The sequence below is a fragment of the Sinohyriopsis cumingii genome, chromosome 18 (genome assembly GCF_028554795.1).
Source record: "Sinohyriopsis cumingii isolate HCF-2022 chromosome 18, ASM2855479v2, whole genome shotgun sequence".
Classification (NCBI taxonomy): Eukaryota; Metazoa; Mollusca; class Bivalvia; order Unionida; family Unionidae; genus Sinohyriopsis; species Sinohyriopsis cumingii.
Window position 1 is genome coordinate 44,249,694 of NC_142978.1, and position 18,950 is coordinate 44,268,643.

An 18,950-nucleotide genomic window follows, 5' to 3' on the forward strand; every position below is an offset into this window, starting at 1 on the left:
AAACATCAGTTTGCCTTGACAATGGTGAGGTAAGGCGGGATAGTATAGGTTCGTGGGAGGCAAAACTTTACACTTGACCAAGCCTTCGTATTGTCCAATGTTTTTCAGGTCGATGTGTTCCGTTAACAATTGCGGGTGCCCTAAAGGAAAGCGACAATATTTGCACACGTAGGGATACAACGAACACACGTCCAAGTATTTGATTTCTTCTCCTTTCTCTTCGTCGGCTTGGTACAGCAAACAGGTGGCATTGGTCCTTCCTCCGTACAAACTATCCCTCGGGTTCAGCGGGTCCATGAACTGGTAACTTTCCACGAGGCGTTTAAACTCGGGATCGGTTTTCATATGGTGATCGTACTCGTGTTCCCACATTTCCACCACTTGGTATCCTTCCTGTTCCAACTTTAGGCGCCGCTGACAAGTGTCCTGGTACAAGTCTTCCATGGTTCGTTGTAAAAACTGATTTTTAGTGCTGCGATCAGGGTAACAGACGGGACATCCGTGAAATAAGCAACCGTTAAACTCGTACACGATCTTGGGGTTTTCTAAGTCCCAGCCATCGACCGAATACGTTCCGATGGTCTTTTCGCCCCCTCCGTTGCGGGCATGCTGAATCCACTTGTCTTCCTTGTCGCACAAGTAATGTAACCAGCGTAGGGCTTTGACCGAGTATTGACGTTTGACAAAGTCGGTCGTTTGAGGGCTGATGACAGCCACGGTGTTTTCAGGCATGAATCGTTGTCGATACACTAAGGAACACGCTTTGGCAATGGTGCAAGCTTCTTTCAAAGGATCGACCCCTCCGTGTTCCATGAACAGTTCTCGAAATTTTCCACAGCAACGCCGTAAAATGTCCACGTCGGAACGACAATACTTTAGCATTTCTTCCTGAAAGTCGAAAGGGTCCGAGGCGTGAGCCTGGTACCAAGCGTAGAAAGCTTCTCGTTGTTCTGTACGCATGTTGTCGGGGTCGTAATAGTGAGCCTCGGGTAAATCGGGTAGAACGGCGTGTTGATTGGCTTCCGTATTGAAAAAGTGTGGAAAGTACCCTTTAGCCATTTCTGTCATTCCAAACGTTTTAGGCATTCGACTCAAAGGCATGGCCAAATAGCTCATGGAATCTTTAAACTGTACTTGTCCCACTTGCAGGAAAATGATTTTGGCTCCGTTCAAAGTCACTTTAGGACGCTCGGTGCCTTGTTCCGTATAGTATCTGAGAAGAAACTGTCCATCGTATCCGGAGAAATTGTGAGCCATCACCGTGGCATGACGATGACAATCTCCGTAACGTTCGATGTCCTCTTGGCTCCACGTCTTGTCGATGGGGTCTAAGACCCATTGTGCAAAATCGGCTAGCGTGTTCGGTCCCCGAAAGATTTTTTCACGCCCTCCAGGAATTTTACTGCATTGAGGGCAATAACTGAAGATAGGTTCTTGGATACACTTCTCGCACGCTCGATGAGCCACGCAGAAATTAGGAATGTGAATGCCGGTCTCTTGCATGCATTCGAAATCGAAAAAGATGAAATTGCCCTTCTTCTTGTGACCGTCCTCTTTCTCTGGTGGAGGTTGGTATTTTTGCACGTAGCATTGGTGTTCCAAGTCCACGATGTGGTGACAAATGTGACATTTTTTTTTCTTCGACATACGTGTGCCTTAGCAGCATTGGTACATATGCCTTGTCCACACGTAGGGCACAATCTCAGGACTTGACAAGCACATTTCTGCTGTGAACCTTGCGTCTTCAGATGTTGTTGGTAACAGGTAGGATTGACAAACGTGCGCAGACAAGTTGAACAAGGCACTGGTCCTTCGCTCAGACAGGGTGAAGAGGCCAAACATCCTGAGCATTTCAATCCACAATGCTTGTGTTGCTCTCGATTATTATAACCATGGTCACATTTCTGACAGTAATAACTGTATCCCAGGAATCCGGTGATACTGGTAATGGTATCGAAATGTTCATCGTGATAATAGACATGAATGTATTTTCCGTCCTTAAAGTTTTGGCCTCGAAACAACAGAGGTCCGCGCACTTCTTGAGGGTGCACTTTCAAGGTGTATCATGGAGCTAGGGCATCTTGCAATTTTTGCATCTCAGGAATGCCACAGGGTGTGTCTTTGGACAGTCCGGCTTGTTGTAACAGGAGTTCTGATTCGTTTCGTTGTTTGGCTCGGTCCGATTGTCGAATAGTTTTCCAGGCTCTTTTCCATTCTGTCGTGTCGTTCTTGTTGGCATAGGTTCGTCCCACCACGATGGCTCGAGCTAAGCACATCTGGTCTTGAGGGTTGTGAATTTGGACGAGGCTACGCTTAATGCTACGAAGCTCGTTCACCAATAACATCTTTTTGCGTCCGGTCCCTTGAGGAGGAGAGACCTGGGTCATGTCCAGTGTGGCTTTTCCATCGGTGATGTCAAACTGATCATTAGATTGTTGTACGTGTTGAATCTTGTCCATGACTTTGGAAGCGGTCAATTCTGCAGGGGTGCTGAACTCGATCCAAACAGGGGATTTCAAACCGTCGTGTTGTATGGAAAGTCTCAAGCGATCGTCTTCTTTGGGTTGACATTGTCGCTTGAGTGCGGTGAGCAAAGAATCCCACACCCCAGTGATAAACACTTCTGCTTTCTCTAACGGCACTTCAGCCTTGAAATCTTTAAACTTCACTGTGTATTTGTAAGCCGTGGTTCTAAATTTTCTAGAGGAGCGCTTTTCCGTCTCTCGAATGGAATAGTATTTTTCAGGGTTGACTAAGGGTGGTGAACTTGGTTTAGAGGGTTCGGATTCTGGTTCACTCATGTCCTCTTCAAAATCACTGGCATCAATTTGTGCCAAGATTTCAGCCCTGGTACGAGGCGATAGATCACGTTTCTGCCTCTTACTTTCTTCTTCTTTCTTCTCAAATGAATAGGATCGTTTCATCTTGAGTGCAAAACGTCAAATGACTCAAGTGTAAACACCATAGACTAATTTATAGTCATGGCAGACCAGCGTATATAAAAGGGTGTGTGTGTCTAATCCTTTCACTATTCATTTCACTCTCAAGCCGAGCACAACGATGGAAGAGACTAGCCAAATCGAACGTTTCGTCAGAGCTTTGCGAGGGGTCATTAGAAAATTCTCTTCAGACCAGCCGACGGACTACTCTCCTTCCTTTCGAGATAAAAGTCAAGATACTTGCTATATCTGTCAGAAGAAAGGGCATTGGTCTTCAGAGTGTCCAGACCGTCAAAAAAAAAAAAAACAGGGGCTAAAAAAGACAAAAGTCAAGATACCTGTTATTATTGTAAAGAAAAAGGACATTGGTCTCCAGATTGCCCAAAAAAGAAACAAGAGGAGTCAGAAGAAAAGAGGAATTCTTCAGAGGAAGAGAGGGATTCTTCGGAAGAAGAGAGGGATTTTTCAGAGGAAGAAAGCAGACTTGTGAAGAAAAAGAAACAGGAGAAGAAAAGAAGAAGAGAAGAAAGTGAGGAGGAAGAAGAGGAAAAGAGTGTGACGGTGAAGAAATTTAAAAAACAGAGAGACTAAACAAGGAGACAAAAGAAGTCAATGAACTTTTTATTAAAGTGTTGTGTTGTGAATTGTGAATTGGATTGTAACAATGGATAAAAGAATAAATTAATGATATAAGGTAAGTGTCTTTGAGTTTTGATTTTAAAATAAGAAGCTACACTCACGCACTCATACACAGACACGTACTATAGGGGTAAAATGGGCTGGTTTTTTTGAGTTATTGGCAAATTGAAATTGTATTTCTTTTCGAGAAATGTGAATGGCCCTGAAAAGGGTCTTTTTATTTTGGTGTAGGGGTGAGTTCAAGCAATCAACTTTAACTGCCTTAAGCCTTTGCCACGGCCAAGGCCTACTTCTGGACTGCGTAATGTTGATGATGATGATTGGGTTGAAATCACTAAGGGTGGTACGGTAGGCTTAGTCACAGGGTTGACGTGTTTAGCTCGGGAAGGTCGTATTCTCTTCGGTCGTAATAAAGAAGTCTGATACATTTGTTTCAGACTTCTTAACTCCGCTAAAATGTCCAACAGTACCGTGACCGTTTGATTTTCACCCTCTTGTTTCTTTGCTACTACTTCTTCTTGCTGTTGTTGCTGTTTTTTTTTCTTACCTCTTCTTCTTGCTGCTGTTGCTGTAGGAGAAAAGCTTGTTCCGCTTCCTTTTGTCGTTGTATAAATTTCTCCAATTCTTCTTTCTGTCTCTGTCTAAAATTCTCCACTTGCGGTAATGAAGAAGGTAACGAAGGTTCCGGAACAAATTCTTGCGAGGTAAGAAAATCCACAAAATCCCAATTTACCTCTTCTGAAAGTAAGTCCGGGTTCCCTTGGGCAGTCTCCCCTGCTGGTGCACCCCAATGGATCGTTTTCTGAGTTTCCGTCATGTTGAATCACTGTCGCATAGATTGACTACACACAAGCGCTAGCGAATCTATATAGACCACATGACATCACAGACTGTTCTCTTCGGATTGGATGCGGGCTGACTGAATTTTGTCACGCGTGTTCGGATTGGTGAATGAACTCAATCCGTTTCAATCCTTCCTCTACCTATAAATAAGCGCAGTTCACTGTATTGATTGACCTGTTCTCGTCGCTTCACGATGTGGACCACAGTCGAATCATCCACCCTTGTGTCTTCCATGATGTTTAGGACGGACATGCTCATGTATGTCCGGTCCAAGTGGACCGTTGTCGACAAGTCAGACACCAGTCTGTGGATACGAAGAGTATACATAGAAAGACAAGGTTGCCTCAAGAGGACACTGATTTATGGCCCTCGAGTAAGACGCAGCTTGAGGACAAGAAGATGCCGCAGATGCCCTTTATGTTAATGGATACATTGACATAAACCCAAAGGCCCTTTTCAGGGCCACCCATATTTCTCGAAAAGAGAATGACTTTTCAATTGCCTACCCCTTTTTTTAAAAAAAAAAATCCCATGTTCAATTCCTCCTTGTCCCTAAATAGACCCACACTTTATTTCCCCCATGTTCAATTCCCCTTGAGGCTAGGTTTGCCCACGATTTTTTTTCTTCTCCATGTTAATTTCAATTGAGGCTATATTTGCCCATGATTTTTCTCCATGTTAAATTTCCACTGAGGCTATATTTGCCCAGGGGTGTTTTTAATGCTAAGTCTCATTGAGGCCCTAGTGCCCCTATTCACTACTGATGTGGCCTACTAAATTACTAAATGAAATAAATTGTTTTTAATCCGCATTTGGGTTGCATGCTTGAAGTTATTTTAGATCTACTACAACAACTATCGATGACCAGAAAAGCCGTCCTCGGTAATGCATCACCATGACGAAGACGTCATAAACTAAGCATTGTGTCCTAATTTTAAACACTCAGACCATGAACGATAATACATGAAAACATAGGTAAATAATGTAAATCGCGCAGACTTTATATGATATTGCTATTGCTATTTTCGCATAAATTTTGGAAGACCCCACATATCCAATACCTCGAGATTAAGAATTCCAGTGCATATAAAAGAAACTGCCAATAATTTACAGTAGAAGTCATGTATACGAATACTTGATCCAATACACTATCTTCAGAATCTGCTAATGAAATAATATACAACGCCAAAATCAGGTAAAAACCCAGGTTTCATGAAATGACGGTTGTAAATATTGTTTCGTATATAGCTAAAATCCCCATAAATACCTATGTTCAGGATTTGCGTATTTTCTATATTAGAAAACCTTTCATTATTGTTTCCAAAATATAGGGAAGGATCACTAAATTTAAGGTTATAACATCTCAACTTCTTCCGAAGACTTCATAATTATTCATTTTCATAATGTTAACAACCATATGATGGCAGGATATGCGTATGCCTATCATTTACGATAGAAGCGGCATTGTTGATTCATTATCATAAGGGAAGCAAAACAATTATCAAGTATGCTCTCTTATAACTCAATGACGTCAACGATTATTCAGCCACACATCGCACGATTAATATCTTAATGGCATCAAGCAGCGATGTTTATCTTTGCTGATATCTTCTTGATATACTCTGAAATTAAAAATGATCATCACTTTATATAACTTGTCTTAGCTTTGGTGATAATGTTTCATACCTTCAGCTGTTTATAAAATTTCATACTATACATACCTGCTTGCAATATATTAAGCAATTTGCTATCGTTTGGTCTCTTAGGTTAGAAAAAATAGAATGTGAAACATGTTTACCCTCTCAAGTTTGTAACAATACTTTACCATGAATGATATTCTGTTTCTTGAATATGTTTGCTTTGTAATATATGAATTAACAACCAGTTATAATAATGTTTAATTAATATCACTGCAACTGAATCATTATAGTTTTAACACGAAGTCCATGAGAGGCATGCTCATATTCAATTTGACCAGACGCATGCTAAATTGCATATCCAGTTTGGTCCGACTGCCTGTATTGCAAATACGTGAAAACAAGGGAATGTTATTTTATATAATTGATACACACAATGCTTTTCTTTTATAATCGAATTTCAAAAGTATTAATCTGTATTTTTTCCCTTTTATCCATTCAAAACCCACATTAGTACGTATGTAATAGAGTATATTGTCACATGCGCATTGATCGGCTGGAAAATGTCTAATGAGATGAAAGAAGAAATCAATGCATGCAATTACGTTAATATTAGAAGTATGGACGTTTGTCATAATCTCAAAGGTTGATAAATATATACAACTTTGCCCCCACATCAACTGGTTAGCCAGACCATTCTATCTGCACAGAAATAATCCAACACAATGTGAATATGACCATTATCAAATACAAGTGTAATTATGTTCACAAATCGTCTTTAGCAATAAAGAAGCAGTTCGATAAGACCAAACCCCTGCAGTGGCTAATATGTCTCTTGTGGCGAAGCACACTTGGTGTTTTTTCCATGCAAGAGTTGGCGAAAACTACATGTCCTCCGACCTAGATATTTTTATTCTCCATTGTGCACATGATAAAAGAAAAATTGAGTATGTTAATTGATGCCCGCTTCAAACTATTTCTTTTAATTATAAATGTTTACATTAATAAAAAGCACTGACGTTTTTAAATGATTTCAACCGGTACTATTAGTTTCATTTGCGAATGCGTACATTTTAAACACACCAGCTGCGTTTTATTGATGCGAATTGGTAGTAAAAATAAAACGCTTAAATATGTTCACCTCATTACTAATACAAAATGTAATTAACTAAATGACACAACTGTTCATGTATGTTACTATGACAGACCACATTGTATACATCGAAATTAAAAATTTAGCATTCACTATGTTGTCTGCTTCATGTCATTGGAAATGGTGTCAAACGTATTAACAAACATTACGTAACAACTCGGTTTAAATTTGAGTTTAAAAAAATATATAAATAATACATGAAAACATGTGATTGGATAATAGTTTTTGTAGACATTGTTCAATCAAAACTTGATAACAAGAAACGCTCTTATTCCCTTCATAATGTATTTATTATAAACAACTGGGGTTTTGCAAGGTGGCTGCTAATTCTGTGCTTGCAATGGTAAAATAAATGAGAATATTTTACTCTGTAAAATCAGTTTTTTTTTTTCGGAATCATTGAAAGTGTCTGGATATCCAGTCAGAAGGAGGCCGTCAAGTAAATGTCATGTTATATATATTTGATTTAATTCATATTTGATTTAATTTTATCGTTTGTATGTTTTAAAATATTTTTTTAAAATTTCATTGCAAGTCAATGTAAAGTAATTTTGTTTACTAAGAATTTGATATTTTCCAAAAAATTCAGTTTGACCTGAACCTTTTCATAAATGCCTAATAAAAGAAACACTGTTTATATTTTTGACTTAGTTCCTGGCCTTGATTGGGTCAAGTAAATAACTTCTATTTTTTAATTCATCTTGCATTGATGAGAGGACGCTTTTAAACAAACTAGAGAACGGTATTATGTGAACAAAATATAGTGGGAAATGACGATATTACTTATTGCTCTCATAAAGGTAGATATTATAACCTTGAACATATTAAGGCCAAGGTTCCCAACCGCCAACCCCGAGTGGTAATCAAATCAGGGTCACTCCTGGACTAAATATAGTTATGTATAACATTTTATTTGTTCTGTCAAACTTTTTCAAACTTTACAATTACTTTATTGAATTTTTTCACACGTATTTAAACATTTAGTGTATATTCTTATAACAATGACTGCATGGTTATAAGGAAACATTACTAATAAAAATTATTCAACTACAAAATGTAAGGCAAGGTTTTCCACTGAAATTAACATATCTCAAAGTTTACCTCCATTGTTATCAAACAATACGAATGTGAGTTATACATGTAAGTGATCGCACTTCTGATTGCATAAAAGAAATTTAAACATAACAATTGCTTTATTAACAACGTTTTGAATAAGTACATTAAACATATATTTTTATAAAATATATTCACACCTGAAGGTCATCATCTCATGTGATACAGGCATAAATAACATAAAGGAATAATAACAAAGTGGTTATGGCTGTAATTCTCTTCCCTGTGTTGCAGAAATCATGGTCTGAACAACATTTCCGGAGTACACATCCACGAATCATGTAGTTTTTCTTTTCCATACACGTCGAGAAAGCAAACTCTGTAGTTGGGTGGCAAATGCCTGTAGAGCACGTTCTTATCACAGAATCATAGTGTGTATAGTTGTCAAACATCCTATATCGGACTTTCTGCAAAGAAAACGAATTTCCAAGAATATTAATTTTGATGAACAATGTGTATTTCCAGTCAATAACTAATTGAATAAATAAATTCCAGCCCAAATGAATTATCGGACACAACAGCAATACAATTTATTTTGCTCAGATCTTAAAGCATGAATGAATAATTTCTAGAAAAATAATGTTGTATCACCCTCTACGTCAGATCAAAATTAGCATCTTCTACGACCAATCATAGCTGATGGTAATAACATTCTAGAAGGTTTCCAATGTTTACAAAATAAGATCTCAGTTAAAATTAGAATATAAAATGTTGCATTCACAATGTCCTTGACTCCAGAGAAGACAGAAATCCTAATAGTTAATTTATTCGCATAGGAAACTATTTGCTATGTATTAGATATTTATAGAACAAAATAATCAATGATTCAGGTAAAGTAGAAAATGAACTTGAGTTTTGAAAAGGTCAAGTCCACCATACAATGTTCCATTAAATATAATAAAATAGAAATGAAATAAAACACTAAAAACAATGCAAATTAGATATACATAACATTGGCATTATCAGAGTTCAATATTGTAACAAAGGTTTTGGAGTTCCGATAATTTACTTGGTGGATAGAACACAAGTTCAAGCAGTTTCATCACGCATATGTTTACACCCATTGTGCATGATCGTCTTTGACGATTCCAATCGTACATAGTGACATAGTATGTACAGCCACCTCAGTGAAACAGATTTTGATGTAAGCTGGTTAAAGTACTTTATAATTATTTCAAGATATATCGAATCCATATTCAACGATTGTAATCACACACACACACAGATATATATATATATATATATATATATATATATATATATATATATATATATATATATATATATATATATATATATATATATATATATATATATATATTACCGTACATCGTTTAAACCATAATCTGTGAACATTATAATTGCATTTTGATAGTCTGTGATGATCACATTTCAAGCGTATTTTAATTAACTAGCAAAAACATTTCTTATTCGTGTTGTTTGAAACAAGCATGTTTGTTTCTTGACGATCAAGACAAATCAGCATATGAATTTCATCGAAACTTGATGTATAGATCTGACAATGTTAAAATTTCAATCCTGTTAAATATCAGTCTTTTCCTTCTGACTTCCTATGTCTATATTTGTGTGTGCAATATTGCATGAACGTACAATGATGTTACCCATTTTGCCTGTATTAGTTTTGCTCGTTTTGCTCGTTGAGCTAATTCTATAGTTAAACTCCTTTATACTCAACTTGTACAACATTCTGAATAGGTGTCTTGGTAAGTCAACTCGTTAAATCTAAATGAAATTTCAGTGAGCCGACGTTTCGAATCCTTTTATTCAGGATCTCCTATTATGGCTCAATATCACTGCAAAATTCAAAAACTTAATTAAATTGTTGTCGCCATAAAATCTGTTATGGTTTATATTTGTCTTAAATTAATGTTTATGTCTTCTCGTCATCACGTATGGCCTGTGCATTGATACATTCAATTATGTTCTAGTTTGAAAAAGATATTAAAGATGGTTCCACTTTTCCCCATATTTGTTCAACTGGCAAATCATGTATTTTAAAATTGCATTGTGATTTATTGAACCTGAACTATTTTAATATATATTTACCTTCTACATGATAGAGATGTAAGATAATATATCTTTAACTATGGTAACCTTACATGTTTTAACACTTTGCTTTTGGCATAAATTGTGATGAAAGCCAGAACCAATATACTTGGCTTGGCTGTTTACATTGCTGATCCTGAACGAAACAATTCAACGAACACCTCACGCCAGTCTCCGTTTTGCATTCTAGTTTCTCGGCACAAAATTACTCGCATTCATCAACAGCAGGTGTGTGTGTGTGTGTGTGTGTGTGTGTGTGTGTGTGTGTTAACCTACAAAACAAATAAATAGAACCATGACATAGAATGAGGTTATTCCTAGCTTCCTAATCTCTAATAAGTCCGGACACGATGTATCAGCTATATTAATGGGTGACCTAATGTAAATTCTGTTATTTCCAATACGTATGTGCCGCAAATGATATTGAAGTTATATATAAATTTTCACGTATTGTACTTAATCTAATAAATAGCTGCAATCAAGGAAACTAGCGTTTAGCAAGCAATACTTTTGTATGTGTTTCCCTTTGCACAAAACGTCTATCACGAATATCAAGATATTGTGTACATACCTTTATTATGGCTACGTGTCCATTTCATACACTTGTCGACGTCAATACATGACCACTAAATATTCAATTATAGTATTTTATTATGTGAATTTATTCTGTAGTATGATGTCAAACAGAACAATAGCAAAGTTGCTCTAAATGTAAATGCTGAACACGAACCATATTTGACTGCGCTAGTGTGTGTGTGAGAGAGAGAGAGAGAGAGAGAGAGAGATTTTGGCTTTTTATCGTATCTTTAACAATGTTTCAGTCATATCGCTACGATGTCTGCAGTGTGACATTTAGTAGTGATGTCTAGCACTGGGGCATCGTGCCGCAGACATGTAGCATGATGTCCCTCCCAGACACATTATCCTGACACCAGGCTGACCAGTCCTAACACTAACCTCTTAATTCTGAGCGAGGCAGCTGTTAGTACCATTACGAACCCACGAGCTCCCGCATCCGAGGCGGACGTTCTAACGACTAGGCTACCGGAGTGGTTGCTACTATATATTGATGTTGATTTTAATTGTTACTGAAACCACATGGAGTGAGCTAATGTAGAAGTGGGCTATACATCTGCATTTTTCTTTTTATTTTAGTGCTATCGAATATGAGTGTGCTAGTTTGAAAATTTAATACAGCACAAGAAACTCCCTATATGTAAAAGTGGTAATAGTGATAGTAGTGGTAGTTGTTTTTGCTGCCACTGTTGATGTGTATGCTCTTATAGTCGAAGTTATTTTTTTTATTTTGGTGGTGGTGCTGATGGTGGTATCGGTACTGATGATGATAGTAATCAGCAGGGTAAATCAGAACCTAAGGTGATGATAACATTCCTTCCTTGAAAGAGCAATCAAAGTGTCAATCCAATGGGCCCGCACGTGTCTGTTCTCAAGAAATAATTGACAAAATTGCCCGCCTACAATACAAAACAAGTTTTTGAGCAATATAGTGTAGAAGATAGGTTATAAAAGCATCCATTTAACTTGGTGCGATTCATTCACGTGGCTAAACAATGAGCAATAAAACAAACAAACAAACAAATTAACCAATGGATAGATTTGAAAACATAACACATTCATGTTTGGTCGACCTTGATGAAACAAAACTGTGTTGCTGCAAGATGAGAAATCTTGGAGTTATAATTATTGTAATAGATTACATTTAGTCCAATATTTACTTAGATTTACTTGTGTAGAGTCACTTTTGCGAACATATTCTTGCAAAATCATCCCTTAAGACAATATTATCAGCAGCATAATCACCACCGCCAATTTTGTTGAAACTATCATTGATATCATGATCATAACAAAATACAATAATATCATAAACATTACTACTAGCTTTATTCAGTTTAGCAATTTAGTCCTCACTGTTGTCATCGGAATAATTGCTGTCATTATTATTATTTGGTCATTATCATCATAATCTTCGTAATCGTCATCGCTTGTGTGATTGTTTGCTTCCTTTTCTTTAACAGAAGCTGTTAATACTTAATCATTGAACGTTGATACTTAATAATTGTACGTTAATACTTAATCATTGTACGTTAATACTTAATCATTGTACGTTAATACTTAATCATTGTACGTTTCTTGAGATACAAATACCCATATCATCTTTCTATGTTGTTACAAAATATAATTAGTACAAAAGGAGCCCGTATTAAACATTTCAACAGCGACTATAACTTTAATTCAATTCTATTTATTGCGCAAAACTTATATAACTGACAGTGTACAATGTAAGTGAAATAAACGAATACATTGTTAGATCTGAATTGAAACGATATTGCAAAACAGGCAAGTCGGTCTGGCGACATAGGCCCTCACCACCACCCACCCCAATATCGGGAGATGAGTGCAATCTCAGATCATTTGTGCCTCCAGGAGGCTTACCATATATTGGGCCCCTCCCTCACCCCACCACTCCGGGGAAAATCTACTGGCATTCTTGTAGACCAGTCCGACCCTGAAAGCACATGTATCTTGGTAAGATATGACACAAATTATCAGAGCCTATTCATATAGGGTAATCTGCTTTAACGTTTTGTTCAAAGGATTCAAAGAAGAAATGACCATTATATTAAGATTCAGGAGAATTATATAACCATTACTGGAACAATTTGTAAATATTAAATCGAAACGTTATGAGCTCATATTGCACTAAAACAATGTGTTCTGCTCGCCATTCGTTTATAGTAGCTGAATATGTTGAGTAGTGTAGTAGGACCTTCGGGCACTAAGTAAAATAATTACATGACTTGTTAATTTGGATTCTGAACTAGATAGCAGAATAACAACGAGATATTTTTTGCATTATATCAAGAGCTAGCTAGGTGCTCCACTAATCTCCAACAGATAGGAATAATGTTTGTACCTTCTAATTTGACCTTGTTCTTTTCAAACATCAATTAATTTAACTATATTTTAAAGTATTATTCATCTTTGTTTTTAAATATTTCCACGTTTTTGTCATTTTTAAGTTTGCCATCCATCGTACAATCATTTCTGAGTACCAAACTAAGCCTAATTTAGCTCTTATAAAGTCGTGTCAAAAAGGTGTTGCAAACTTAATAGATATTGGCTAATCGTGTTAGCTATAACTTCTTTACAGTCTGTTAAAACTGATAGGTAGTTACTCAATTGGCAAGATTTGTTCAGGTATCAACTAAGAATAAACGCCAGTGAGATTAAACAACATTAGGCAAGATTGTTATGACCCTAGGTGATTCTTTCTATGTTTGTAAATTTTTGTATTCTGTTTAATATAGCTGTTTTGTTTTCAAGAGATCCTGAATACTGGGTCGGTTAAACGAATATGCAGATTAAATAACAATTCTTTATTTTAAACTATATAGTCATATATCTAAATCAAAATATTAAATATACAATTATTTTTAAATATAAAAGATGATATGTATCTAATGTACAAATATACAGATACATTTATCGTGAGTTCTCTCATGTGTTTCAGTTAGGTCAAAAACCAGCTATTTAAGTTTGAACTTATTCGTATTTTATTGGCGTATTGATTGTGATGTTGCTGTAAATATCAGTTAAATTGCAATTACCGCGATAAACATTATATCGTCCATGCTGATGTACACGCATGCAAAGCGAAATACTGTTAGTTTACCTCGTATGTTAGTATTGCAGCCTACGTGTAATAAATAGTTTGCCATTTGCTATTATCATTTACATTGTGATATATGCTCCCAATAAGGTGGGTCTGAGTCTTTAAGATTGCCTAGAATCTTAAGCAGCCATACAAACTCTGAAATGCCTGTGGTTTAATCATTCATTGTAGGCAAATTTCGTCAGACATTTAAGGTTGCTCAGCCACTATGGAACCTAGATATTCGTACATTTTAGTACGTCCGTCATCAATGGGATTAATCAATTGGAAACCGCGAGTTGGATTCAGCGGTTAATGGAAAGAAAGGCTATTTAGTTGATGATTATAAATTCATTCCTCTTCTTTTTTACATCTAGATTTATTTTCCCGGAGGATAAAAATTTATATTTTTCGTATATATCTGCACAAATGTCATCTATTATTTAACATGATTTATGTGGCAATTTCCTACATTGACACTTAAGCATGTTGTGTAACTCGGCTTTAATGCTAATCATCAGGCTTTATCTCGGTTTTCCATATCAATCTGCGAAAGTGTTAAGTTTCAATAGTATCCACTATAATAAAAATTTTACTGTAAAGATTGAAGGATTATAATTTATTAACCTGGATCTTTTAAATCACCGGAACCATGGTTCTACCCCGCATTTACAAATCAAAGATCTTGGACTCACCATGCAAGCTGCCTTGTCTGAGCATGTCGTTTTTGACGCCTTGTAGTTGTTTTCGGGATTTGTATCACAGTCGTGATCTATGCATTTCCAACATCTCAAAGCTGCCGCTGAAACAAAACAAAACCTCTGTGTGAACAATCAAATACTTCAAAGATATAATTTAGGTAGTTCTTGTGTTTGTTAAAATTAATGTATTTTGTGCTTTGAAGAAAAAGTAGAACAATGGTAGGGAGCTGTTTTCAGAGGTTTTATGTAACTTTCAAGACATTTTGTCACTTTCGAATATGGTGCTTTTTCAGAGTCTTTTGCTGTAATTTTCAAAAGTTTTATCGCAGTCAGAATTTAAAATGGAGACGAAGGATATCATCCAGCTAACATTAGCACTTTCATGCAGAGTACGTACAAGCTTAGATAATTTGTACAAGTAAAGGGTTCCTTAATTATTGCTGTCTACCTATGACGACCTGACGTGGTTCTAAAATATTTCCATTCACGTTGGGGAGGAGACGAAAAGGTGAGGTTGCAGGTGATGTGATAAGGGATGGTTTTGTAACTTGTCTCCTATGAAATTTCTTAACTTAGGGCAATGATAACTTTTGAGCAATTATTGTGTGTGTGTGTGTGTGTGTGTGTGTGTGAATTAGATGTTCCATGATTGTGCTGTTCTTGACATTGATGTGAGGCTTGTAAACCTATCATAGTCATTTCAAGGTATCTAGCTAGTGAAATACCGCGTGTGTGTGTGGGTGGGTGTTTGTGATTTGGATTTGTAATGTAATTTTATCACTTTTTCAGTCATGTCGCTACGATGTATGTAGTGTGGCAGTTTATAGTGATGTCTAGCACTGGGGCGTCATGCAACAGCCATGTAGCATGATGTCCCACCCAGTAACATTATCCTGACACCAGGCCGAGCAGTTATAACTCAAAACTCTTAATGCCGAGAGCTTAGAGCTGCAACTGTTGGTGTCATTTTTATAAGTTTTGGTAGGACTCGGCCGGGATTCGAAACCGCAGCCTCCTGCATCCAAGGTGGACGTTCTAACCACTAGGCCACCGGAACGGTCAAGTGAGATACCAATAGTCGGCTAAGAAGCATAGCTAACCACCGATAGCAAAGGACCGGTCGGTCCAAGCCTGGAAAATAGCTCAAAAACTGCATGGATGACATATGTTGAATTACATCAAGGCATTGAATAAACAAGGCTTTTCAAAACTGTGACCCAAGGAAAGAGCTTCTGTTTTTACCGCGAGCATCCTGCGCTTGCTAAAACGGCATGCAGACGTAACAAATGCATGCATAGTTGGGGTGCATACAGATTTTATTTAATGAACTTCTATTGAATTGTCAGGTCAAGTGAATATTTTTATATTTTAGTTTATTATATCTATCCAAAATTATGGACCTTTTTTACTACACCCGTATATTGTATTTCTTATGAACTATTTTATATTAACGAGGCGAATGTGGTGTTCAGTTTGTGCATAACAACTGTACCATGCACCCTGAAGAATGATGACAAGGATTGGAGGAAGTTAACAAATAATGAAACAAGGTGCTGTCGTCTCTTTTAGACAGCGTCACTGGAAAGAACCACCGACCCTCGGTAAACTACAGGTAAGTTTTCTCACTACCACACTGGCCAGGCCTAAGACTCGAACCAACGCGTATATAGGTTAGATAGTAGTGATCGGAAAGGCGAAAGCTGGAGACCATTTGGCTATTTGGGGTTCTCTGCTTTGTCGGCAAAGGATATAATATCTACATTTAAGAGGAATTTACAGTATTATGAATTAAATAACAAATAATCTTTAATGAACCATAACGAGTACAAAATATAGAATGATATGAATGAATTAAAATGGTTTTGAATATCTTGACTTGGCAATACTCTTGATGCATCGCAATGATATGATCCAAAATGCCCATGAGTGACTCACCCCTGGGATAGTGTTTTAGTCCAAAGCGTCAATGAGCAATTTTTTATTTCAATAGAGTAATTTAAATAAATATTTCCTATCATAGTCTAGCTTAACACAGCCATGAACACAGATCACAGATCCCCGAAGACTGGTATTAACAAGAATGAATAATTGATTAGCTAGTCCGTTATATACGGACTGTCACCTGACCTATGACACAACAAAATCTCCTCGATGTGGGCTATTTCTAATCGAATCCTGTCAACAGGTTCCAGAACATTGTGAGATCATAATCAAGGCAGTGGTTTGAAATGTAATTTAAGTTAATATTATTTAAAGTAAAAATGACAAATCAAGGTAGTCCAAAAATGTACCCTCAATCACACACAATATGTATAAAAATGTAATCGACTCTTGCATATTTTGGATTTGCAGAGAAATAAACTGAAGAAGAGAAGATCATTACAAAGAACTCTCTCTCTCTCTCTAATCGAATCGAACCAACGCAGACTGAGGTGAGATGGCAGAGATCCGTAACGGTGTATTGCACGTCTTGTTTTTAACTTGTTAAGTCTAAAAATCTAAATCAAAAACATTTTATAAAACTGGGGTTTTGACCATACGCTTCGATTAGAGCATAAATCTAGCCGATGGACATGTTTTTGTTGTTGTTGTTTCACTGAATGTTTGTTAGTTTGTTTGGGATTTTTTCCTTTCTTGTTTCCGGGTGTGTTATTATTATTATTATTATTATTGATTTTTGTTGTTATTGTTGTTGCTGCTGTTATTGTTGTTGTTTATTTTCATTGTATTTCTACAGCAATAATTTACTGGGATCAAGTCCATGCGAATATATAAATTGTGTTCATGTAAACGTGACACTGAATAAATGGACGCCACGTGCAATTATTAATTACTGCCGCAAGACACTAAATATACATGCCAACACATGTACAGCATTACAAACTTTGGTTTCAAAATTCCAGTAACTGACATTCCAGTTTATTTTGTTATTTATTATTTTGATGCTACTAACGATTCTTTCCGCTGAAAATGCACATTTTTGTAATTGAGAGGGGGTGGGGTATAAACAGGGAGATGTATGTATAGCATGCATGAAACTGATAGTGTAATAGACTGTTTTGGCTCGGACACTATCTTCTGCATCTGATGTGCAGATAATGTACACTGGTACAGAAGCGTATTGTTAAGAAGTAACTAAAAGAAATATCTTAAAACCCAATAACATCTTTAACACAAATAGTACACCTTCGAATGTGTTTTGGTTTTTCTTTCTTTCTTCCTGTCTTGTATAGCTAAGTTCCTAACAGCACTGGATGTGTCGGGAATTCATTGGTAGAACAAATATGTATATGACACTATTCTCTCTCTCTCTCTCCATCTACCCAAGCCACCTTCCGATCCGATAAATTTTAAGTAGATGATACTTAAGGTTGTTGAACAGAGCACATGACAAGACTTCATTTTGCCCAAGTATATGTCTTATTGTCATTCTGCTTGTATCTTTGTCTGTCTATAACCACACACCTCTCCATCCGACACGATGCCATTTGTAAATTTGCAGATTAAAAATGACAGAACGAAGGGTGCGGGTGAAAGATATGTAGGGGACAGAGCTCAGTTTGACAAAGAAAGCAATAATTTAATACTATTAATCGGCAGATGGAGATCAAAACTGTGTGAAACAGGTGATAGTGATTAAATTATTTTGGGCGAGATCTGGATCTGATTGTATGCTTTAATTATATTACCGAACAGATGTTATATATCAACCTTCTATTTACAATCAATTAGACAGAAATAAATTGTAACCATAACGACCAAGTTACTAACGTTTGCATGTGGGCCGGTAATTTCTGAAGACTGTTTTGTAGTTATTAAGAAATAATTGTTTAAAGTTTCTACACGCGAAAGACCTCAGTACGATAATAAAACACGAATAAAACCTTTCCGCATACTGAATATCTTAATACTTTGGATTTGCAGAGAGAAATAAACTAAAGAAGGTCATTACAAAGAACAAGCTCTCTCCCTCTCTCTCTCAGCTTAACACAGGAATTGTATTTACTACTTCGATTGCTTAATTCAGAAGCAACAGGATCGCGAGCGTGTTTACTATTATCATGTACTATACATACTGTCGTTGTGTAATGCACGTCTTGTTTTTAACTTGTTAAGTCTAAAACGCTAAATCAAAAACATTTTATAAAAGCTGGGGTTTTGACCACACGCTTCGATTAGAGCATA

At 36.6% G+C, this 18,950-nt stretch overlaps 1 protein-coding gene across 2 annotated transcripts in view; it reads right to left on the minus strand.

Moving 5' to 3' along the window:
- Positions 1–4,347: 4,347 nt before the first annotated feature.
- Positions 4,348–18,950, minus strand: part of LOC149776521 (uncharacterized) — a 57,427-nt gene continuing 42,824 nt past the window's right edge. For both annotated transcript variants that reach the window (XM_089940963.1, XM_089940962.1), the window contains 2 exons: positions 14,760–14,866; positions 4,348–8,731 (listed from right to left, as the gene is read on the minus strand). In XM_089940963.1, coding sequence (XP_089797089.1) covers positions 8,480–8,731; positions 14,760–14,866 — 359 coding nt within the window. In that variant the 3' untranslated portion in view covers positions 4,348–8,479. The remainder of the gene's footprint in view (positions 8,732–14,759; positions 14,867–18,950) is intronic.